The sequence below is a fragment of the Sinocyclocheilus rhinocerous genome, unplaced genomic scaffold (genome assembly GCF_001515625.1).
Source record: "Sinocyclocheilus rhinocerous isolate Xijiao unplaced genomic scaffold, SAMN03320098_v1.1 scaffold2194, whole genome shotgun sequence".
Taxonomy (NCBI): domain Eukaryota; kingdom Metazoa; phylum Chordata; class Actinopteri; order Cypriniformes; family Cyprinidae; genus Sinocyclocheilus; species Sinocyclocheilus rhinocerous.
In genome coordinates this window covers 566,178-590,752 of record NW_015652304.1, presented here as the reverse complement: position 1 = coordinate 590,752, position 24,575 = coordinate 566,178, and the positions used below count along the sequence as shown (strand labels likewise).

Sequence of the window (24,575 nt, the reverse complement as noted above, 5' to 3'; positions counted from 1 at the left end):
TTCTTCAAAAAAAAAAAAAAAAAAGCAAGTAGTTAAATTATGGTAACCATGGTTTGGCTACACTAATCATAGTTTAACCACAGTATTTGTAGTAAAACTTTGGTTATTCAAGTGGTAATCAAACAAAAAAAAACATGGTTACTACACTTTTACTATAATAAAAATATGGTTAATTTAATAAGGGAACAAACAGGTTTGAGTTCTCAGTTAAAGGTGTGTTGTGTTTGCAGATTTGAACACCTATTAACTAAGAAATACCTGCAAACAAACAGAGCATCCTCATCCATACAAGGATTAACCAAAAAGATAAAGTGAAAATAGTCTGTCACTCAGAGAACTTAAAGGGGTCATATGATGCGATTTCATTTTTTCCTTTCTCTTTGGAGTGTTACAAGCTCTTGGTGCGTGAGGGGCGTAACATTTCTGTCTCACGCTTGAGGTATTCGGCCAATCATAACGCATTGGATAGCTGGCCAATCAGAGCACACCTCGCTTTTCAGACCGATTAGTTTTGTAAAAATCGACGCGTTTCAAAAAGGCGGGGCATAGAGGAGAAACAATAATGTACAGTATGTGGAAAATAATGTGTTTTTTTAACTTTAAACCGCATAAACACATTTCATTACACCGAATACACAAAATAATGTTCTTTTTAGCAGCATCATATGACCCCTTTAAAATTCAAAAGATATTAATGTACTGTCATTATTTACTCACCCTTATGTCATTCAAAACCTGTACGACTTACTTGTCTTCCTGGACACAACGAAAGACATTCTGAGGAGATTCTTCTCCACCCAATTACAAAAAAAAAAAAAGTGTACAGGAACTTTCATGATATACAAGGATCATAAAATAGATCTTAAAGACATGTTTGCTTCAGTTTTTAAGCTATATGATAGTCTGATAATATTCCTCTCCAGTGAGCTCAAGAACTGGATCAGTCATACTTGAGCTGGAGTTATTCAGTTGAATGAACAAATTCATTAAAAAGACCGAGAATAATCTGTTCATGAAACAGGTGCCAAGAAGAGCTAAGATCAAGATTTTTAGTTTCTCAAATCTTAACTTGCAGCTTCAGAAAACTTGGAATATAGTAAATGATATGATGACTACTATAGTATGATGTCTTTTTTAAACACTGAAAGCTCCCGTTCCAATTCTTTGCAATTACATGCAGAAAATGTCTTTTAAAATGATAAAAAAAAGTCTTCTTTTGTGAGCAGAAAAAATGTCATACAGGTTTGGAATAATATAAAGAAGTAAAATCAGTTTGTATTTTTTTTTTTTTTTGAGGAAACATGTTGTAAAGGGATTGTTTTTCTAAAAATGAAAATTCTGTCATCATTTACTCACCCTCATGTCATTCGAAACCTATCAGACTTTATTACTTATGTGGAATAAAAAAAGATGATATTTTGAAGAATGTTGGCAGCTGAACAGTTTTGGTTACCATTGATTTACCACTGACTTGATGTTCCTCAAAAGAAAATCACTAACGCAGATTTGGAATAACATGATGATGAGCAAATTATGACAGGATTTTCATTTTTGGGTAAACTATGCCTTTGCCTAAAAAGACAAAGATAAAGTGAAAATTGTCTGTCTTCTCAGAATTTAAAGTGACAGTTTCACTAGAGGTTTGAGTTCAGATGGTATCATGAAAGTCAGATGTGAAGGAAACCAGAATGTCTTCTGGCTTGGGTAAAGGAAAGTAGAGAAGGCAATTAATTCAATTCAATCTAAATCCTCTCTCAGATTTGGATCAGTTTATAAGAGGACTTGTTTGTAATGACAGCTCCGAACCACCAGAAGAGGAAGAAGCGAATGATGCTAGTAAAGATGCCAGGGGTGTTGGGCACCTGAAAGACATAATAATAATAATAATAATAATAATAATAACAAAAAACATGATGCTCAGCTTCACCTCAAACCACTGTCTCAGATCAGTCTCTTCATCATCTTACCATGATATAATAGTCACGTAGTTGAAGGCCATACAGCGTCCATGATGTTGATGTGAAAAATGTAGCGACGGTCAAGGAAAAAGACAAGCGCTCCACAGACTTAGTTCGCACAATATCCAGCTGGTGGAAATGAAGAACACAAATGTTTTTTTGAGAGGAGAATGCTTTTGCTACCGTTTATTATAAAAAAAAAGAAATAAAAGTACAGAGACGACAGAAAATGTTGGGAAGAAAGCAGACTGAAACATGACACAGACCCAAGACTCAAACCTGTGTCTTCCACTTAAGCACCAAAGATCAGCAAATCTGAAGTGCACAGCTCCAACCACAACATGTTATTTACACTCACGCATAGTCTCTCCCATAACAAGCAGATATTGACACTTGCAGACAGTGACGGAGGGAAAAACAGGAAGCAACAAAAGGAGGTACGAGAATGGCAGGAAATACACCACAGGGCACAGGACAGATAGACAGAGCTGGACTGATAAATATGGAAGAGAGAGAGATCCAAAACAGGAAGATGGAGACTATGAGAGGGCACAGAAAAGAAGGATGAATGGAGTGATAAACAAATGCTGGAATGTCAATACAAGACTCCACACCATTATTTTTTACAAAGGAAGAGATAAGGGGAACATGTGCATTTATTTTAGAGTTGATGTATGCTTTATGTGATATGTAAGGGAATCACTGTTAACATAAAATGTAGGTGACTATTTCTTGTATGCAATCGTTTTTTAACATGATTAACATGGTTGATGGATTCAATTATATGTTTAATTCTATTATGTGGTGTAATTCCTGTCATTTTTTCCCTCCGCCATCAATTCATAATCAGCCTTGTTATTTTATCATATTTGTATTTTATTATATGGTTTTATTTTGTGTTATGTTTGATGTGTCAGCACTGTTTTAAAAGTCCTATATAAATAACACATTTATGTATGCAATTAAATATATTTAAATATGTTCTATTGTGAGGTGCATTTCCTGTCATTTTTTTTCTTCTCAGGCTTATTCATGATCATTCTTTTAATTATTTTATCATATTGTTTTATTATTTTTTATACATTTTATTTATCTGATGTGCAGCACTTCCATCAGCACTTTTCAAAGTCCTACACAAATGAACCTTGACCAACAATTGTTTTTAACATAGTTAACATGTAAATGAATGCAATTACATATGCATAACTCCTTTAATTTTCTAACACAGTGCAAGTGAGATAAGTAAAAAGTTACATAAATCTACTCTAGAAATGTCATTGACTGTGCTGGTAAGACGCTACAATGCTAATACAAGCTTGTGGTGCTTTCGCAATATGTTCTTCTCATGTTCATGTGCTTTACTGCAATGTAATTCTTAGTAAACATGTGCAGGCAATTGCTGACTGTGTATTTAAACAGAATTAATGCTGGTTAAATGTATTGGTGTGTACTCACAAGATCAGCGAGTGGAGAGAGGTACATACTGATGGTGAACACACTGCAGGCCAGGCCCAGCTGAGAGAGTTGAGCTTCTCCAGGAGGAATAACCACAGTAAAATACACCCAGCCTACACACAACACACTCACCATCGCCAGTGTCTGCGAGAACACTCGCCTCTGAAACACACGCAGATTCAGCAAAGTAATTTTACCATTTATTTTGCACATTTGGACTATTTTCTGATCACTCATAAAACATATTATTTCAGATATTTTTATTTGTTGTATACAGTGGGGTTTAAATGTCTGAGCACGCATTAAAAAAAAATCTCGGATCAAATTTGACTTAAACATGGATCTAAACTTTAAAGTTTTTCAATTCAATTTTTCACTCAAACTAGTAGTTTGATGATATAACATGTAATTAAAATGCTTGTATTAACTTTAACATTTTCACTCAAAACGTTGTGCTTATAATGTAACTTGTAAAAATAATGTTCACTTGTAAAATAAATTTCACACAAATTATCATCTTAATAATTTAACTTGATATTAATATATTTAACTTCATTTTTTAATAAAATTCATTCAAACTGTTATACCGATAATGTAATATGAAATAAAAAAAAATGGTGTATTCATTTTTCACTTCAAATTTTCAATCAAACTGTAATGCTGATCACATCATTTGTAATTAAAATATTACATTAATATTTTACATTAAAATATTAAAAATGCAAAACAGAAGGTAGTGGTCTCAGACTTTGGACCCCACTATATAATTAATAAGAATTAATAAAAAGACCGTGCTAAATGACAAACCTTGTCTTTGGTATAATGACAGTAGGTGATGATGTATAAGGTCTGTAAAAAGGCCCCAATGATGTTTACAGATATCACCGTTCCATCTCCCTTTAGTAATCCATAGTACAGCCAACCTAGATTACTAAAACACACACACAGAGAAACATGATCATTCAGATTAAGGCTGATGATACACGGGGCAACTTTTTGAGCAATTTTGCCGGCAAATTTTTTTGAACAGTGTTGCTTGGGCACTTTCCCATTGAGAATGGGTAACAAAACTCTATCTGGATATTTTAGATTGGCCATGGGCCCTGTGTCTCACCTGGTTGCCCGTTGATGGCAACATTGCCCAAAAAGTTGCCCCGTGTATCATCAGCAAGCATAACTGAAATCCATGCACAATGCATGCATGCATGAAGTTGCATTCACATATACAACATTACCGAATGAAAGCTACAAGTGTCAAATATCAAATACATACTTCAAGCATGTGGTGAGGAAGGGCAGAAACTGTATGTTATCTGCACTCTGTGTGGCCTTCATTTTCTTTAAGTCTGTCCTGCAAAAGCAGATAGGAAATGTATGTAATGAGAGGAACATTATCTTGCAAGATGAGCATAGATACAGAAAGTTATGCATATGCAAACCATATATTTTATCATTTCCACTGTAAGTTAACACATATGGCGAATTTCCTGTGCTTCAGGCTGCACAACCTCCAAATGTTTACATGCTCGACTTACATACACATACAGAATATAGCTGTTAAAATGTACCATGGTTTCAGGCAAAATACCATAATTACTACAGTTACTTGTACAACTGTAAAATCCTAATAATGTGCGATGTTCTTGATGTCAGTGTTGGCTATTATCAGTAGTAACAATAAGTAGTATAGTATGTTGGCGGAAACTTTTGTTACCATGGTAAATTACTGTGAGGAGGCTGTTTATTAAGATTGAGTGAAGTCAAATAGTATTAGGCGCGAGATGTCACCAGATGCGAAAATTATTAAAACCCGTAAGTGTGTACAGTTTAGCTCAGCTACATTATAAGTGATATGATTGGTTATAAATATCAAGTAGAACACACGTAAGTAACTTACAATCCCGTCGTGAACATCCCGACGGTGAATATGATGCACGCACATGATAGCAGCTGCAGAAACTCCATAGACTGAAAAAGCGAAAAAATGAGCTGTGCTTCTATTCAGACACCTGTGCAATCAAGCGAAGCAAATTATATTCATAAAACCTATGAATCCTCCACTCGAGCAACGCTGACGTCCACCTTCTCAATTTCCGTGTTTGTAATCAGTGCGGATCGATTCCTTCACTCTGATTGGTTATCGCCGAACGCTGCGCACTGACGTCATTTTGTAGTCCGGTTGTGTAGTGAAATAAGAGGTCTAATTTTACGATGATTGCCAGAGATATTCCTTTGAATATAATGAGATTTTGTAGTATAGTTTGTATAGTGAGATGTAGTTTTTAAAAGTACAAGCTTTAGGGGAAGAGCTGCCCAAAAGAGTTTAAGGACTCATGATTTTTGTTATGAACAATATGCATAACGAAAAGTGTTTTAACCACACTGAATATTTTAAAGTGTGAACTGTTTTAGTAGAGTCCCGGGTCATGCTCACTCATAAGATTTATTTATTTGTTTGTTTGCTTATATATTTATTTTTGTGAAATGGTGTTTTGTGATACCATCTATGCAAAGTTGGTGCAATAAAGTACCATCATAGTTATATATCAACATGCCATGGGAAGTCAATCTAACTTAACATTTTCTTATATTGATATTGTTTATTTCTTACTCAACAGTTCATCAGGCTTTTAATGATTTAATCTATGCCATCTTTTGGAATATCTGAAGGCCATGTACCATAGTTCTTAACTGTCGCATTTGTTATAATAAGACTAGCCTATTAATCATTACCAGGCCAATAATGTCTTTTTAAAAAAATAATCAATATAGCATTTGTTATGAAGAAACAAGGCAAGACAAATCACAGTATAAGATGTACAAAATGTAATTTTGGCGAATTTTGCAAAAATAAAAATATTATGTTGAGGATACAGAAAATACTAGCTATGAATTATCTTAAGTCAGTTATTTTATTCGAAGGATGACAAATTTCCCCAAGAAATTTCTAAAAATCCAGGTGCCAAAAATAGCCATACCTGACAAACAGCCATATAGCGAGTCCACATGAACATCTTTAGATGTTATTGCTGCCAACATCCCGCTTCATACTTTCAAACAAAATTATAAATTTTACATTGACGTGGTTAAATAGAGAAGACGTATCTTGTGTTTAATGTTCTCAAATGTCAAAGAAAAAGCTGAGGCCAAGGAAAATGCACAAGTTACGTCCTGGCACCCAAGTGCCACTTTACTATCCCCCCCCCCCTCTCTTCTTTCATTCATCTCACCCCTATTTGAATGTTTGGTTAAAAGCTGTGAAGTCCTGGCCAGGAAAAAGAGATGAAAAGGGAATGAAAGAGGACAGGAAGAAAGTTTGACAGTGAGAGTGTTAACAGTGTTTTGACAGTGTTAAACTTTACTCTGAGGCCTCAACAAATTTCACAGAAAGTATGTCTGTGTTGCCCTTGTTTTATACATATTTAAAAAAACAAAAAACAAAACTTTCCACACATTTTCATAATTAACAAATGTCTTTATTTTATATAACTCTCAATATGTACATTTTTACATAACTATTTACAAGTTTATAAACCAATAACAGTACAAAACAAGTTTTTACAAAAGAAATTGTTCTTTTAACTTATTTGAGAGAATTTATTAAACCGTTGAATTGTTTATGCATGTTGTGCTCTCTGTCAGAAGTCCGGCTTCTCTCTCGCTCACAAAACACAAACAGCACAACCAAACATTCCTGTTCAAAACCAAATGTTGTTTAAAAAAAACTCTGATCTCATCTATACATTAGTGCCAGTACATTTTGTAGGGTGTGTTCACATTACATCACAGAAACCAACTGAAACCACAGCATCACGAGATCCAAAACACAGGAAACACCAATGCTTGATAACTCTTCTAGATTTACAAACACTGTTACATGCACAAACATCAACTCTTTATAAGGTGCAAGATCAGGGTCAGTTTTAAGATAAATCCTGTGATCTTTGGCTCAAATCGGTACAGTAGAGCGAAGGTCTCAATCAAACACAATATCGAACCTATTGTTCACCCTTGTGATCACAATTCCAGTTATACAGCTGATGATGGTTACAAGACAAGCTCTCCGGTCTTCAGGGTTTAATCTGCATCACATTGGTAAGTAAATTTGTGATGAATTTTCAGGAAGAATGAACACGCAATCTACAAAAGTAAATCAAAAAGAGCTGATGGGGAAAAGAATCAGAGAACGGTAAATACTCTTCAAAAAAAAAAAAAAGAGAAGGTTCTTCAAAAACACCTTTCTCTGGTCACATCACTCTCACAAACACAAATACAAACATGTCACTCAGCAACTTGCACGCCAGCACCAAAACATCAGTTTGTATAAAAATTCTTCGTATAAAATCTATTTTCAAAGCCGATAACCAGCACCGGCATTACAGTCTTTTGGGTCCTAACGGACCAGCGTCCATAGTCTTCTTATATTAGGCTCAGTGGAGAAGCAGGAAGAGGAATATAGAGATCAACGTGATGAAACTTGAGACGGGAGCAATACGAACACCCGAACTGCTCACGCTCCTCTGCACAACTGGGATCATGGCAATAGGGTCATCTGAAATAGACGAAGAGAAGGATGATGAGTACATTTCACGGCCATGTAACTTGCGTAATGTCACTCTGTTGGCTTACGAAGTCTAAAAATTCCACATGTTTTCTAAAGCAAATGGACACACTGCCAGAAAAGTGAGGAGAAGAGTGACAGATATGAAGTGCTCACCTGCTGGAAGCCTGTTTGATGGGTTATGGACTCCACCAGCAGCCATCTTCCCTTCTAATTCCTCATCTTTTTCCATGGTCTTCTTCTTGTTCTTGGAACCTAGAAAATTAAATGATATAGTTGAACTCTAAGTAAGGCTTCATTGCCTGTGTAATCCAGTAAAAGACTTGCAGAAATGTCTTGCTGGAAAGGCAAAAAACTGATCTGACTTACCATGAGGTCCAACTACATCCACCTTCAGTCTCAAACACTCCTGTCCATGATGGTGAAGAGGCTTGGCTGTGGAAAACAAGAGTAAAAATGTAGAACTGGAATCTGAAGCCCTACAAATATACACTTAATGTGCTTATAAATGCTAATACATGCATACATTTTGTAGTCATGTTTGTTTCATAAGGTTTGGAAAAAATGGAAAAACTCACACTTTGAATACATTACTAATTATTTTCAAAAACATTTTTAAAGGTAATTTATATTTATAAAATTCTTAATGATGATGAAGGTCTTCAGGGGGTCATCTCTATGATAAAATTTCTTATTTTACGCACTTTTTTGCATTTTTATTATTTTATTTAATTTTTTTAGTGCTGGGCAACGATTAATCGCGATTAATCACACCCAAAATAAAAGTTTTTGTGTACATAATATATGTGTGTGTACCGTGTATAATTATGCATATATAAACACACACACATTTGCATGTATATATTTAAGAAAAATGTTATGTTTATATATTAAGTATATTTATATAATATAAATTATATGAATATAAAATATACATGTAAATATTTTCAAAATATATACTGTATGTGTGTGTCTTTATACAGTATACACATAATAAATATATACAGTACACATATATTATATAAACAAAAACTTTTATTTTGGATGCGATTAATCACGATTAATTGTTGCCCAGCACTATTTTCTTTGTTTCTACATGTTACGTATTTATTCTTCTGACTTGTTGGTCGCATCACATGCACTTTGATTTGGTGGACAAAAAAAAAGAAAATTAATAAGCAGTGAAGTGGTTTTGTTAAACAGAATTTGAATAAATTAACCAAATTTTTGCTTTTTTAAGTATATATTAAAATGATTTTACTCATTTACATCACTACTAATTGTGGTATGCAGTTCCAAAATGCTGCAAAGATCTACACTGAGTTTTGAGTTACAGATGTGGATACTTACAAATATAGTAGTAACTCTCTCCCTGGCGGAACTCTTTGCCCAGAGTGAAGGGAGTGAAGCGCTGGAACTTCTCGGAGAACTTCTCTGGAGCGTGAGGAGCGAAAGGTCTGGAGCACTCCCAGCGCAGCTGGTCGAAGGACTGTGGCTTGCAGTTCTCGTAGTCCTCCAATTCCACCATGTAGAGCACGTACCGCTCGGCCTCCTGGGATGGGATCTCGCCACGTGTGTAGTGAGGGCAGATGATGTCTAGGTAGTCATTAATGCGGACCTCCACGGTGTAATCATCCCATAGGAAACTGGAAGAAGAAAGAGAAAGAAAATCCATGAATGGCTGTCAATATTTACGGAACACAACGTACAATAGTGTTGTACAGAACACAGACACACCTCAGGATTAAAACCTTCTCAAAAAAGAACTTGACGTGCATAAACAAACAGAAACAAAAGTTCTGGCGACACTGAAACAACCTCAGGCAAGCGTCATCAGTACAAACCAAAAGCGAGAGCTACACCCTGATGCACGTGTGTGGGTGACTGGTGTTCACCCTTCACCTGGTGCTTTTATTTGCGTAAAACACCCTGTAAAATCCCTCTTTTCTTTTTCTTTCTTTCCTTCTCTGTATTTTGGTGTCACATTAGGTGAAGGAGTGTAGATGGGAAATTGTCCAACTGTGTTTTTCTTTATGTCCTTCATGAAAAGGCAGGTTTCCTTTTCATTCATTTCACTGATTTATTTCCATCTGTTTTTTTTTTGTTTGTTTTGCAGACCTCTACCAAATGTTGTGTCCACTTATTTCACTTTACTTTTTACAAAGAACTAGAATATCTTCATCTTCCTCGTATAGACAGTGTTGTAAGAATTAAATAATTATATATATATATAAATAATGAATAACAGCATTGAAACCAAAGCAAATTATTTATATATTATCTGGAAATTATATATATATTTTTTAACTTAAGAGAAATTATTTCAATTCAAGTGTTTTCCACAATAAATATTGTTCCAAAACAGATTATTATAAAAAAGGTTAAATATATTTTAAACATGTTTTCAGCTAACACGGCAGTTAACTTCGGCAGATCTAAAATACATTTTGTAATTTTATTTTTGATTTTTCTGATGAAAACCTCTTGACTTCATGTGATCCATCACCACCTTTTCCTTGGAGCCGCTTAGACTGACTCTACGTGTTTTTACAGCCTCCTCTCTGTCTGCCTCTTCTTTTATTGTCGTCTCATTTGCTTTTCTCATTTTCGTCTGATCTAAGCTTCCCTGCTGCTGTTGCCAGATGTACAAATGACAAATCCACAGGCTTCTCGGTATGTTATTCTTTCTGTGTCTTTGCTTTCATGTTGACAGTGATTTATTATTGTGAATTTTGTCAACAAAAAAAAAAAATGTCTCAAACTGCTTGCACAACATTTATGAATAAATCACAATGTTTTTCTTAATACTGTTACTCCCACAGTGGCCACAAGACGCCATTGTTCGAACCCCATAAGTCATCTGATGGTGAGTGTTACAACGCTACACGCCATCACATTTCCATATACCCAAAATCTTCAAACCCACATTACCCACAATCACATTACCATAACATTTACTCACACGGCCCTCATGTGAACCACCGTCAAAACACAAGGCGGCCTCTTTTCCCCCAGCATGCCCTTTTTGCTCTATCACTTTCTCCCTTTTGGCACATGTATTTGTTGTTGTTGCCATCGGGAGCCGTGGTTAAATGACGGACAGACACACAGGCTCCTGACGGGCCCCCCGTTGTCCACTCCAACCCCCTTCATCTCTCTTTCTTTCCCACTGTGCCTCTACGGTAAGCATTAGCCGACCTGTCTAAACAGCCTGGCGCTCTATTCAGACGGGGGTAAACATACACATCACTGCGCTCATTATCACCGGTTAATGCGGAGATTAGAGTCAGTCTCGCACGGCTTCTAATCAGTGGAGTGTTCAAAAGACAGGGTGTACACCTTGCTAAGCCAGCTGACTTTTCTGTGTGTGGGAAATGAGATTCTAAATGCGCAGCGGGTCAAAGTGATTCAAATCAGAAAGCAGTGTGAACATTTTCAGTTTTAGACTGTTTGGTGGATTGCCTAGTCTCACTTCCTCTGATGTTCCTTTGAAGCAGTTTATTTGAAACCTAATGACAATGTGTTTGCAAGACCAAGACAACAACACAAATTGGGTGTCATTAACTCCTCCACCCTCCTTCTCACACACATCGGCCTCAGGGTCGGGTCTAGTCTTTGGACACCAAGGTGTTTGCCTAAGGATGCACAATCAGTCCATCAATCGGCATCTAAATCATTTACTTTAGTTTGGAGCAGGGGCGTAGCCATCATTTCAGTTCTGTTTTTCTGAAAACAACTGTTTTCATACAGCGATAGCTGGATGCTTTTGTCCATAATATTAGAATTTCCTCATACGACTTTCTGCGCGAGAGCTACTACGAGTATGAATGAAACATGGAGTGTTTAGCGCTCCGTGATGTTCATCTCGCCTAAAGCCCCGTTCACACCAAGCACGATAACTATAAAGATAACGATAAAGATATAGTTATAAAAATCGTTCTCAATATTAAAGAATAGCATAGTTCACACCACAACTATAACGATACAGAAGAACGATATCGTTGTGATCACTTTCAAAATGATTTTTTCCCAGCTGATGAACGATAAAACACTGACAGCCAATCAGAATCCATCCTACTGTATTGAGCTCAAGAATTTAAAGCGGCAGACGCATGTGCGCTTAGAATAAACGGATGATATCGTTCGCTGGTGTGGACGCTAATATCGTTATCTTTATAGTTATCTTTATAGTTATCGTTCTTGGTGTGAACGGAGCTTTATTCTGGGTCCGAGTAAAACATCAGATCATGCACAGACTATCCTGTCTCTTTGAATTTAAATCTATATTTATTCACACCGGCTCTTGAAAACCTCTATGCGAACACACTTGCCCGAAAAAGTGCGGGGGACGAATTTACATGATATTAAAAGTGGGGGGGACACGTCCCCCGCGTCCCCCGCGTAATCTACGCTCCTGGTTTGGAGTTATAATTTTTAATTTCTTTTGACCCAAATAGTATTGCATATTAAGTGCATCCCTAGTTTAGTTTCATGCTGAGAGGGTCTGGTGTGCCCTCACACTACGATTCCCATGCGCTTCTAATCTCTCTGAGCTGATCTAAGGCCAGCCGCTGATATCTCAAACAATCACAGAGAAGCTCTGTTGTGTTTTTCATCCTAGTGATCGGTCACTTCAAACGCAGCTGTGCCCACTTGTTCCCATGTGACAGTTTGCGCTGTGATGAGCCAAGTGTGAGAGTGATGCTGTTTTAAGAGAGGCACGGATCCATGTAAACATCACACATCCGAGAGGACTGTCTGTACCTGCAGCCCCTGGGGGCCACGTCTCCCATCTGTTTATCACAAGACACAGAGGAGCTTGGGTTTAAATGTTTGCGTGTGGGCTTAAAAACTTAAAGTTGGAGTAAGTAATTCGTTTATGCTGACTGATTAGGTTGGTCATGTGATCTCAACATGGCGGCCCACATGAGATGATCCACTTTGTGTGTAGAACAAAACAGTATTTATTAGGCTGTCAATATGGCATGAGTATTTACCGCTGATTACAGAACCGGCTTTACTGATAAGATGCGCGTTAAATATCGCATGCGATTTATCGTGCAGCCATACTTCATACTATGTATTTGTCCATGCTTTAAAAAAATCTATTATATATTTTATATAATATATACAAGCTGATCAAAATTAAAAGTAAAGGCTTTTACTTTCTTACAATAAAAATCTATTTCAAATGTAGTTCTTTTGAACATTCTATTCATCAAAGAACCCTGAAAAATCAAAAAATATTAAGCAACGCAATTGTTTCCAACATTGATAATAATAATAAATATTTCTTGAGCACTAAATTGGCATATTAGAATGATTTCTGAAGGATCATGTGACACTCAAGACTAGAGTTAAGGCAAAGCTGAATTTTCAGCAGCCATCACAGGAATAAATTAGACTTAAAATATATTATAATAGAATAGTTGTTTTAAATTGTAATAATATTTCACAATATCACAGTTTTTTTAATGTTTTTTTTTTGCAATCAAATAAACGCAGCCTTGGTGAGCATAAGAGACTTATTTTATAAACATTAAAAAAACCCATTTTTTATAATATATACTTGAATTTGCTTTCAGATAGGTTTGTCTTCTTTCTCCTCAATATTTTGTCTGTTCTCCCCCTCTTTGCAGAATGTTTTAAACTGTCAGGCGGGTCAGTAATGTCAAAGTTCAGGGTCAGATTTTTTAGACACACCCTAACTGAGTCAGCAGCACACACACACACACACACACACGCGCTGAGAGACGGTCAGTGCTGTGTGCTTCAGAACAGATGTACACACTGCCAACTGCACTACACTCGCTGTCAGCAGTTGACACACACACACACACACACACACAGTTGAGGGTTTGGTTACTGAAAAGCTTTAAGACCTGCTGCTTGTCATGACAAGTATTATGATACTATTTTAGCGGCTTGTTCTCACACTATCAAGTAATAAAACCTGTCTGTTCAAGCGCGTGCACAGAGCTTTTACGCTATTTGTGTCTGTCTGGCTTTCTTTCTCCATTACAATAATATACAGACGTCTCAGTCGTACACCTTCCTATCGTTAAAGTCTGAAAGGTTCAAGGTGTTAAGTCACCGCTAAGTCCTTTTAACCTCACCACTCTCTCACTTTCTTCGCGATCAGTATGTTCTCATATTGTCCTTCTTGTCGATTACATGCCGGTAATTACCCCAGCCGTAGCGGAACGCAAACCTGGGCCTCTTCATTCAGGCTAATTTTTTAGAGAAACACTTCTTTCTTTCTTTCTGACCTCTAACCCATCACCCATCCCCCGGTCCTATCTTTCTCAGTCCTTCCCTCACAAATGCCTGATTTCCCCCTCCTCCCTTTCTCTTTCACTTTTAAATGGATGCTAATTGTCTGCTGATATGCTAGCTTGTCGTTTAGTAGCATACTGTGAGCTTTATTCAAAGCGACTTTAGTCACAAAAAAATACTTGTGAATTAATAAACTGAAAACAATATAGGCACTGAATGAAATGAAAATGTTCGTCAAGTACTGTAAGCGTTCTGTAGATGGCAACAGTGAGCCGCTGAAGACGCTGAATGCAAACAATCCACTTGAGGTAATTAAGTAATGCCAGGCAACAAGCTTCTGGTTCTTTTGTTTACATTTGTGAGCTCACACAGGTTACACACTTTACTACACCGACAGTTACACAACCTAGCACGCTGGAGACAGAAAAACAGGAAAACTCCAACTCAACAGGGCAGCGGGAATCAAAACAGTAATCGGGAGTAAAAGGGAGTTGTGTGGGAAAAAAGTGCACGGAAAGATGGAGCAGGGAGGGTATAAGGACATACAGAGAGAAATAGTGAGGAAGTCTGGGCTGGAGATAAGGAGAAGAGAGGAAGAGCTCAGAATAATGGGATTTAAGGGTTAAAATGAGTGAAGAGAAAAGAAACTAAGCAAGGAGTTAAAAACAGGCCCAAAGGGTTTATATACACATCAAAAACTGAACTGGAACAACAGATAACTTCCTGTCAGTTATTAATCATTATTACTTGACCAGTTGAGTTCTTGAAATGGAACTCTAATCTGTGAAAAAAATACCAGAAATGATCCGGAAAGGGCTATATTTCATAATCAATCCAAGCCCTAGATGGTAGAACATTCTTAATCAAAATGCTTTGGGGAATTATGGATTATATTTTCCATACACATCCATTTCTGTGTAAAGCGGGATTATACAGCACTGGATTACACTGGAGTCTATAAATATACACTGTGATTTCTGTGTGAATGAGTCATCCAGCCAGATTACACGCATCTACATATAATCTGAGGCTGAACTCTGTTCGTTTCACAGATTATAGCCCTGCCTACGTGGCCCACCATGTTTGCATGTTTATGAGCCTTAGACAAAGAACGAGAGGGTTAAAGAAGATGGATTTACAGCCTGTCTGTGGAATCTGTCTGGCTATGTATGCTGATCTGTCTGCTCCCCTCCTCCTCAAGATAACAACTCAGCAATATAATGCTCAGATACATGTAAAAGATCAAACCAAGTGAGTTTGCTGAGGAAGGGATGGACGACGAGGAAATAGGGTGGACAATAAGTGGACAGCTGAAAGGTCAAGTATAGCAACATGTTTGCTGGAAGGAATCCCAGTCTACTAAATATACCCGAATTGGCCCCCCCCCCCCTCGTATGTGAGCCAGTGAAACTTTGATGAGTGAACGCACATGTATATGACAACATGTACGTGAAAATAAACGCATGATTCAGGGCAAAAATAATGATTCAATGATGCTAACATGACGGGACTGTATACTTCCCTTCAGCACGCTCAGCGTGCAAGCGTAGGCAGCATGTGACGAGCTCAAAAACAGACTGTCGAAAACAACGTCCATATGTCAATCCGGACCTGAAAATCCAGTCTCCTCGGGGCGAACACTCACGCACATACCCGTCAAACCAGAGCGTCAGCTCCGCTCTTCCAAACCAGGGATTATCACACTGAGCACACGGATCACACCGCTGCTATTCACCGGCACCAGACCCATCCAATACGGGCCATTTGCAGGGGTTAAAGTGGGGCTTGGGGGAATGATTTTACAGATACATGTTTTAAGTCAAGTTGGATTGGGGGGTAGGGCTGCACAATATCTCAAATTTATCGAAATAGTGCAAATGAACAAATCGTGATATGTATATTGCAATGGCCTGAGAAAACAGAGTTTTAGGTCAACGTAAAACTTTAATCACACAACACAGGTTGTGTGATATGTATTTCTGTGAGATTTTGTGAGTTTAAAGCAGAAGACCAAAATTTCTCCCCATCCATCACTGTCCTTTTGCTCCACCCCGATCTTTATATTATTTTAAGTGGACAGCTGAAAGGTCAAGTATAGCAACATGTTTGCTGGAAGGAATCCCAGTCTACTAAATATACCCGAATTGGACCCCCCCCCCTCGTATGTGAGCCAGTGAAACTTTGATGAGTGAACGCACATGTATATGACAACATGTACGTGAAAATAAACGCATGATTCAGGGCAAAAATAATGATTCAATGATGCTAACATGACGGGACTGTATACTTCCCTTCAGCACGCTCAGCGTGCAAGCGTAGGCAGCATGTGACGAGCTCAAAAACAGACTGTCGAAAACAACGTCCATATGTCAATCCGGACCTGAAAATCCAGTCTCCTCGGGGCGAACACTCACGCACATACCCGTCAAACCAGAGCGTCAGCTCGCCAAAGGCCACGCGCAGGAGATTAAATCATTACTGTTCACTCACACCCACATGGTTAAAAACAGTCGAGCGTGTGTTTGTGTGCGTGCAAACGCTTTTACGCCACCTGCAGAATCAGCTGATCATGTCAATTCATATTTAACACCTATCTGTCATTGATTAGTCGAGCCTGACTAATCCACTTACACACAGACTAATTGAGTTTCACGGGCTGATTGAACAATCACTGGCTTTGATGGAAGTCGGTAAAGGAAAGAAAAGTAAAAAGTTTCTTTTTTCTTAGAACATAAGATTAATAACAGAGATTTATCTTGGAAAAAGATGCCGTTAAAACGCAGATCCCACCACACCTGCCAGATTATGGCCAGCTCAAGACAGGATTATATTAACAATTCTGGTTTTGATGTGTGGGCGTTTGTTTTTATCCTTTTCAATTGCTAATAAAGCAAGGTCTTTGTGTATGTGTACAAGAACAAGAGCTTTCAAAGAAGAGATCCACTCAGATTTTTAATGCTGAGATTTTCTGAGGGCTTAGTGTTTTGTTATTACAAATTTTCTTGTTGTGGTTACGCAACCATTTTCGTGGATGTGGACCATGGCGGGATTAGAGACCGGACCAAGCACCAGACTGCTGCAACATAATCGCCTCCACCTCTTTTTCTCCATCTTCATCTCGAACTCAAATTACCAATCCTGTTTTTTTTTTTTACCCAAACCCAAGCAGCTCCTATTCCTCCATCACTTTCTCTTCCGCCCCATTCTTTTCACAGCAGGTCCTAAAAAGAGTTTGGTCTCTATTACATGATTTCTTCTGTCTTTCTTCAGGCACAGCGACTGTTTCTCTCTCTCTCTGCTGACTGATAGTGAGCCAAGCTCTTCTGAGACCGTGTCTGGTTAAGGCTGGTACACTCATGTTGCGCAACAATGACATTGATAAATTACTCACTGAAAGCAGACTGAATCACAACAGACGGTGTGAATCACCTGTGACATCATGAAAACTTCCAAATGGGTCATGAGCACAGATTCAGTTCAGCTATCACCAGTTAACTTTTATGACTACAAGTTTATCATAGCTTACGTGTGAATCCAGGTGAAACAAGTCAATTACTATGGGAAGGAATATAATCTCATGGTCAAAGATTCTGTTTTACAGTAACAAGTTTCTGATATCCACAAAAGGCCATCTTCTTGTTCTTGAGTTTCCTGCTAAAAGCATAATAAATCGCTCTGAATGCTGTCATTGATCTCTCTAAAGTGCCTGATGACCTGTCCTTCCTCACTACGAGGTGAGAATACAATCGCAATCATTTGATGAAACACCCATCAAGGAGCTTTAGGGTTTATACAACTGTAACGGTAACAACTTAATATCATACTAAGAGTAACAAGACAATTCCCATAAAAAGCTCAAGGTACTACTAGCCATAGATAATCTCGTCTTGTGTGCTCATGTCTGTTTATTTATTGCTGTATGTATGTGTGTGTGTGTGTGTGTGTGTGTATAAAAGTTAGACTATTCTTTTAAAGCTAAATTAATAAGGTTCTTATGAATATAGTAAACAAGAATTGGCTCATTGGTTCCTGTTTTGCTGTAGATCTACAGATATCCACAGGTTTGTCTGAGGGAAAACTAAGTTACAGTAAATATCATATCTTGGTAGCAAAGCCTGTCAATAAGATGCCCTCATAAATATAGTAAAACTAACATGTGTGTGTATATTTAGGCTGATCTGTCTATCCATCTGTCTGGTTTCTTTCCACGTACTTCTCTGTCCAGCTGCTGTCTCTAGTAATTATCATGACATTCACTAGCATGTTAAAGGTTAGTCTAGAGGCAGAGATAAGCAAACCAATGAAATGCGTGATAACTGAACTGAACGAGTAAACAACTGCAAGTCAGGGTCAATGATTGGTTATGTGTTAGAGATATTATGTGTTTCCTTAATTTATACATGCTTCTTCCCCCACTGAATGAATCTCAGGAAGAGCAAATCATTAGAAATTGCAACAAAACATTGCATGAACCAGATAAAGCAGCTAAAGGCTTGTGAAACGGTTTAGACTTTTAATGCAGTGCATATAATACGTAGTTCTTATATTAATATACTGCGTACTTACAAGCTTTTAGTTGGAGAACTCGTGTTAGTGTACTATGCAGAGATTTCAAATATCACAGAAGAATGCTAACAAGAGTTACATTATATAAAGATGGATAAATACAGCTGAAAGGTTTTATACAATTAAAGGAGTAGGCTACAAGTCTTACTTTGCGTTCGTGCTGTTCCAGTAAACACTGTGTCGCTCCGCAGACGCGTACCAGGCGCTGACGCTCACCGCAACGCACACCAGCCACAGAAAATCCATCGAGTCCGGGATATAATGCTCTTCAAATGAATAGATACTAGTGCAATGGATTGTTTTGCACGTTGAAAACGTAAATATAAATGTGCACTACTGCAGTGTGAGAATCGCTGAAACACTAGTGATTCGGTTTACTTGAATAACAGGTTCGTATGAGTCTCTAACAGAAACAGTCGCGGTAAAGCCTGGAGAAACGTGCGCTCAGTCCGCTTTATCAATCAGCTACGTAAACCACGCCCCCAAAGAACAAGCAGCCAATGAAAACAGGAAAGCTTTATTTTTTGACACGCCTCTACGCACAGGATTGAATGATTGAAGTGAACAGAGCATGACAAAAAATCAGTGTTGTTTTAGTTTTATTAACATACTATTATAGTTTTTATTGATATTGTGAAATTGCATTTTAGTTACATTTGATTTATTTTGTTTAGTACTTTTTTTTTTTTACCTTTTAGGTTTATTTATTTATTTTTAGTTTATTTATAGTCATTTTAGGGCTTCAACATTTCAATTAGTTGACAAGGCAACATTTTTAATTATTGTTTAGTTGACGTTATTCATCAAACACGAATATTACTAATCAAAAACGAAGTTTTGATATATTTACAGTAGGAAATTTACAAAATATCTTCATGGAACATGATCTTTAGGCTACTTAATATCCTAATGATTTTTGGCATTAAAGAAAAATCGATCATTTTGACCCATACAATGTATTGTTGGCTATTGCTACAAATATACCGACTTATGACTGGTTTTGTGGTCCAGGGTCACATACTGTATGTTATTCTAATCGAATAAATACATATTATTCTAATCTTATAAACTTTTATATGCATAACACAACTTATATTTTTTTGTTTTTATTATAAAGTAACCCAATTTCTTACTTTTAGAAGTTGTTTTATAAATGTCCTTTTAATTATTTTAAATGCTTTTTTTTTTCTCAATACAAGCATCAAACTGTAAGATTTCTATAGGTTATATATAACCTGTTTACTGGATATTATAACCCTGTTCAGCATTAATCAAATCAGTATGACAGCAAGTTGAGTAATTTACCGTGGGCAGTCTTTTTCAGTCAGTTATGAAATATTATATTTGGAAATTGTACATTGTGTAGAATGACAAACAAAGCAGGCTTTTCCTGGGTATCAATCAAAAAACTGTAATCCCTAAAATCCCCTTTTACACCTGATAACCTTGTTATGACATCAACTCCAGTCATCAGGGCTTTTCCCCCTCGTCCCACCTCCACAGGGGCTCCCTGGTTCTCTCTAATCCAGGTCTGGCTACTCATCCTGGGGTCACAGCGCAGAGCAATTATCCTTACTTAGTCCGGGTCTTTTGACTTGAGGGTAGAAAGGTGAGCTGAGTGGAAAGCGCGTCTACCTATTTTGGGCTGGGCTAGGCAGGGCTGCGCAGGCTCATGCACGTTCCATGTTGTCGAAGGCTTCAGTTTGGGACGATTAGTCAAGGCTGAGTGTGTATACATGAGTGAGGGTGCTTTTCCGTCTGCTTTGAGAGCAATGCGTCACCTTCACCAGGTGAGCAGGGACATTATGGATGTGTTTTAGACATTTTTTGACTATTCAGTCTGAAAAATGCAGAATAAAGTATGCTTATGAGCTCCATCGGCGTAGGAGGTAGAGCTCGGAGCAAATGTTCAGGAACAGATCTGCCCACAGCAGGCTTCCCTTTACAGCATGGCTTGGCATCATGCATAAGTCTATGACAGAAGCTGAAATTCCTCACAGTTATTCTCTCTTTTCTTCGTTCTCGTACACACTGTCTTTTTTGTTCTCTCACTATCCCCCTACACAGTAGCCGTTGCTGTCTATAAAGTGTGGATAGATCTGTGTGGGAGTGTTTAGCATTTGTTGGGCCATACTGTCCACTTGTGTGTGAGAGTGTGTATATGCGTATGAATGTGAATGGGCAGTCGTCCAGTGTTCTGAACAAAGGCTGCATTTGCATAATACAAAGCGATCAAGGTGTAAACGACTTCGCCATTCAGCCTGGAAACCCTGCATCCAGTACAACACAAATTCTATAATGTCCTGTTAATGTTAGTGTGTAAAAGTTCTCCTTCATTGTTATTGCAGCATTCAGCAAATGCATGGCCTTCAGAGTCATTTAGCGAGGGGGGCTTTGAGGTAATAGCTTGTAGGATATCCCAACAAAGCATTTGTGTTGAAAAAAGAGAAGAGGAAGGATAATTTAATAACAACACATTATGAAGTGCTGTTTAGAGTTAATTTAGAGTTTAAACTGTCAAGTTTCTAATGCAAATCCTCGTGGACTCAGGAAATCTCATCTGTGCAACAAAGAAAATTATTCACAGCTTTGATTAGCTTCTAACTTCAGATGGGAATGATGAAATATCTCATGAAAAATGTATTTATTCCTCATCTTGAAACAAGCCCATAGCCAGTGTTCGAACTATAACGTGGACTTTGGGGGAGCCCACTTGTTTTAACATGCCTTACCTTAACACAGAATCGACCACAGAGTCCAGCGTTTATATTTTTTCTACGAATCTTTGGGTTAACATGTACTAAACATGAGTGGAATTTGCACCGCAGCGCTCCCACACCTTGATGCTCATGACAAGAATAGCATGTATAGTTATCTTTATTGAAGTGAATTAGGTTTAAATTGCCGTCATGCATGAATGAATGATATTTTTGCAATTTTACACATAATAATCCACGATGATCACATTACACAAAACTGAAATTGCACGTCAAAATAACACATTGTCAATATTTTTTGAGACCCCCCAAAATTTCACAAATCACGTTTTCAGGGGAGCCCATGTCTTATTAAGGGGAGCCGAGCTCCCCCTAGCTCCCCCGTAGTTCGCACCCTGCCCATAGCTGTTACCACGAGCTGAATGCGTCTCTATGGAACACTTAGTTTGTTAGTTGCATGACATGCAAAATTAGCCCCACAGTTATGCAACAAAAGGAATGACAACAATAATAACACTGACAAACTTTGGTCAACCTTTATGCGCTTCAAGCTGTGTCTGCCCTTCGGGCAACTGCAGAAGAAATTTATATACACAGTGTTTTGGTTTCTAAGCCTCTCCTGAGTGAATAATCACTGACATATAATTATTTTTTGGCTAATAGCGTGCAACACTGCTTCTGAAACAGGGAAATGGTTGGAGTGGGTGGGATAATAAATCAAATATGGAAAAGATTGGTTTATGTGGTTAGATGAAAAAAGGTGAAGACCTAGGTAGGGTGTAGAAGCCGTTGAGGGTTTGGTTGAAAATGGGAGTGGATCTCTGTTTCGTTGCGCCAAGATACACCCCGAGGCATATCGAGAACCTGCTGTTGCAAAACACTGAGAGGGAGAGATGGAAAGATGTAAATGGGTTGAGTGAGAGAAAATGGAGCAAGAGAAATGGAAAGCAAAATAGATTTACTTTGAAAATTGCATAATATAAATGAACAAAGTGATGGATGACCTGGAGAACGGAGTAGGTGTTCATGTAGGAGAAAATCAACAGTTCGAGAACTAACTATTCAGAGTGGAAAAATAGAGAAAAGGAAAAAGCCTGTCACTCCTATATAGGGTCATAAAGCAGTTTTACCTATTTTGACTGCTGCTGCAAAGAAACTTTTCACAATCATCTGATGTTAGAAAATAATGTATGCTACTGTTCAAAAGTTTGGGGCTGGTAGAACTTTTTAATGCTTTAAGCTCGCCAACACTGCATTTATTTGATCAAAAATACAGTAATATTAGGGTATATTATTACAAATTAACAAATTAATGAATAACTGTTTTCTATTTGAATCTATTTTAAAATGTAATCTATTCCTGTGATGGCAAAGCTGAATTTTCAGGAGGCATTACTTCAGTCTTCAGTGTCAAATGGTTGTGCTGCTAAATATTGTTGAGGTAACGTTAACATATTTTTAAAGTTTTTTTTGATGAACAGATTACAAATATATATAACAAATGTCTTTGCTGTCACTTTTGATCAATTTAATGCAGACTTTCTGGGTCTTCCTGGGGAATTTTTGTGTGTGTGTATATATATATATTCAGCTTTTTTAAAATCAAAATAATTTGGCACCTTAACATATTAATTATGTATATTTGCATAAGTATATACTCTCTCTTTTTTTTTTTTTTTACTTTCAGATTACATTCCAAATTTTCAATGTTGTCTCAGACTTTTGGTCTTCAAATAATGTATGAAAAGTCTCTTATTCATGCACATGGACAATGGAGAAACAGTTTTAAAATAAATCTGGCCAGTTGTATTGAAATCAAATCCTGTTTTCTGTATGACCTCCATCTGAGGTCATCAATTAGAAACACCTCAATCTGACCCCATGGCACACATACACACTTCTGTCGCTCTATTTCACTCCCTGGTTGGTCACACTCAGTCTCATTGCGGCACACTCCGACAAGCTGTTCTCTTTATATGGATACAATAGGATGATCCCTCATTAGCATACAGGTGGTCTGCATTGAGGGCCAGACTCTGGTTGAAGACAGTCCTCTACAAAGGAGCTCCTGTTACTCCACAGGGGGCAAATGAAGGACCAGGAATGTGTTCAAAAGCTGATGTTCACACACACTTGCACACTCCTGTTTTAACTCTTAAACACAGGCCAATTATTAACTGAACTATTCTCTGCACAGATGTTCGGTCAATTTCTCTGCTTCTCCCTAATCATTTCCCTCCATCTCTTCTCCATGTGTCCTTTCTTGGGTTCTAGAAGCACTCTTTTAATGTTTATGATCTCATTCCTTTCATGATCCATTGATGTAGCTTGTATAAGCCATTGCTCCTTTGCCTTGTTTATTTTAACCATATATCATTTCCTCTGTACCTATGCTTGAACTTCTCCTCTTCTAATGAATAAAAAGAAGATTTGTTTTTGATCTAAAAGATCAAAAGATTGATCATTTAACATTTTATTTATTTATTTAAAATCCCACAATTATTGTAGGTAAAAGTGTTTTCTTAAAACACTGGCAGAAATCATGCATTCACAACCAAACGTATAGATAATTTGCTTTAAAATGACAATTTGTCTATCACTCACATGTCATTTGCAACTCATATGAAGAAATGCATGCTAATCACAAACGCTATTTTTTGGCATATTTTTATTTAATTTTAGACAATTATATGTCATTTGCAATTTTTTGAGGGGGCACCAATGGCAAATGAAACACTTTTTTTTTCTAATTCAAAGCTGTGACTTCTTTGGTGTTTCAACACCGCATAGATCTATTTTTCTGGCACATTTGTGTCAGTTTAAGTGTGTTTCTCTTGCTCTCTCTCAGTTTGCTTAAAGCCTCTCTAAATTTAGAGATGGTCAGAAGGCTTAGTGTTATGATTATGAATTTTCTTGTTTTGGTTATGCAAGCGCAAGCTTTATCATGAATGTGAACCATGTCAGGATTAAAAGCAGCAGATGAAAGATTGGCCTATGTGCCAGACGGCTGCCACAGTTTCTCTTTATTTCTCTCTCTTTCTT

General features: G+C 37.4%; 2 protein-coding genes across 3 annotated transcripts; both read right to left on the bottom strand.

Annotated features, from left to right (window-relative positions):
• Nucleotides 1–1,344: 1,344 nt before the first annotated feature.
• LOC107714706 (sugar transporter SWEET1) lies at nt 1,345–5,541 on the bottom strand. Of its 2 annotated transcripts, none has more exons than XM_016520664.1 (7): nt 5,460–5,541; nt 5,311–5,381; nt 4,687–4,764; nt 4,221–4,344; nt 3,414–3,575; nt 1,968–2,087; nt 1,345–1,862 (listed from the first exon to the last, which is right to left on the bottom strand). In XM_016520664.1, the coding sequence occupies exons 2-7, from the start codon at nt 5,376–5,378 to the stop codon at nt 1,755–1,757; spliced, it is 660 nt and encodes a 219-aa protein (XP_016376150.1). In that variant the 5' UTR covers nt 5,379–5,381; nt 5,460–5,541; the 3' UTR covers nt 1,345–1,754. The 2 variants fall into 2 exon arrangements, with proteins under 2 accessions (XP_016376150.1, XP_016376151.1); XM_016520665.1 differs by having other exon boundaries at nt 5,464–5,536.
• A 1,345-nt stretch (nt 5,542–6,886) lies between these two features.
• efna1b (ephrin-A1b) lies at nt 6,887–19,265 on the bottom strand. The gene is made up of 5 exons (XM_016520663.1): nt 18,965–19,265; nt 9,325–9,620; nt 8,344–8,409; nt 8,131–8,229; nt 6,887–7,965 (listed from the first exon to the last, which is right to left on the bottom strand). Exons 1-5 carry the CDS (start codon nt 19,060–19,062, stop codon nt 7,844–7,846), a joined length of 681 nt encoding a protein of 226 aa, XP_016376149.1. The 5' UTR covers nt 19,063–19,265; the 3' UTR covers nt 6,887–7,843.
• Nucleotides 19,266–24,575: the final 5,310 nt, after the last annotated feature.

Excerpts from the sequence above, each read along its gene's own strand:
- LOC107714706 (XM_016520664.1), bottom strand. The coding sequence starts at position 5,378 with ATGGAGTTTCTGCAGCTGCTATCATGTGCGTGCATCATATTCACCGTC. Across the intron at positions 4,345-4,686 it reads TTCCTCACCACATGCTTGAA|TAATCTAGGTTGGCTGTACT; the intron begins GTATGTATTTGA and ends TGTGTGTTTTAG. Across the intron at positions 1,863-1,967 it reads TACGTGACTATTATATCATG|GTGCCCAACACCCCTGGCAT; the intron begins GTAAGATGATGA and ends TATGTCTTTCAG.
- efna1b (XM_016520663.1), bottom strand. The coding sequence starts at position 19,062 with ATGGATTTTCTGTGGCTGGTGTGCGTTGCGGTGAGCGTCAGCGCCTGG. Across the intron at positions 8,410-9,324 it reads AGAGAGTTACTACTATATTT|CCAAGCCTCTTCACCATCAT; the intron begins GTAAGTATCCAC and ends TGTTTTCCACAG. Across the intron at positions 7,966-8,130 it reads ATCAAACAGGCTTCCAGCAG|ATGACCCTATTGCCATGATC; the intron begins GTGAGCACTTCA and ends CGTCTATTTCAG.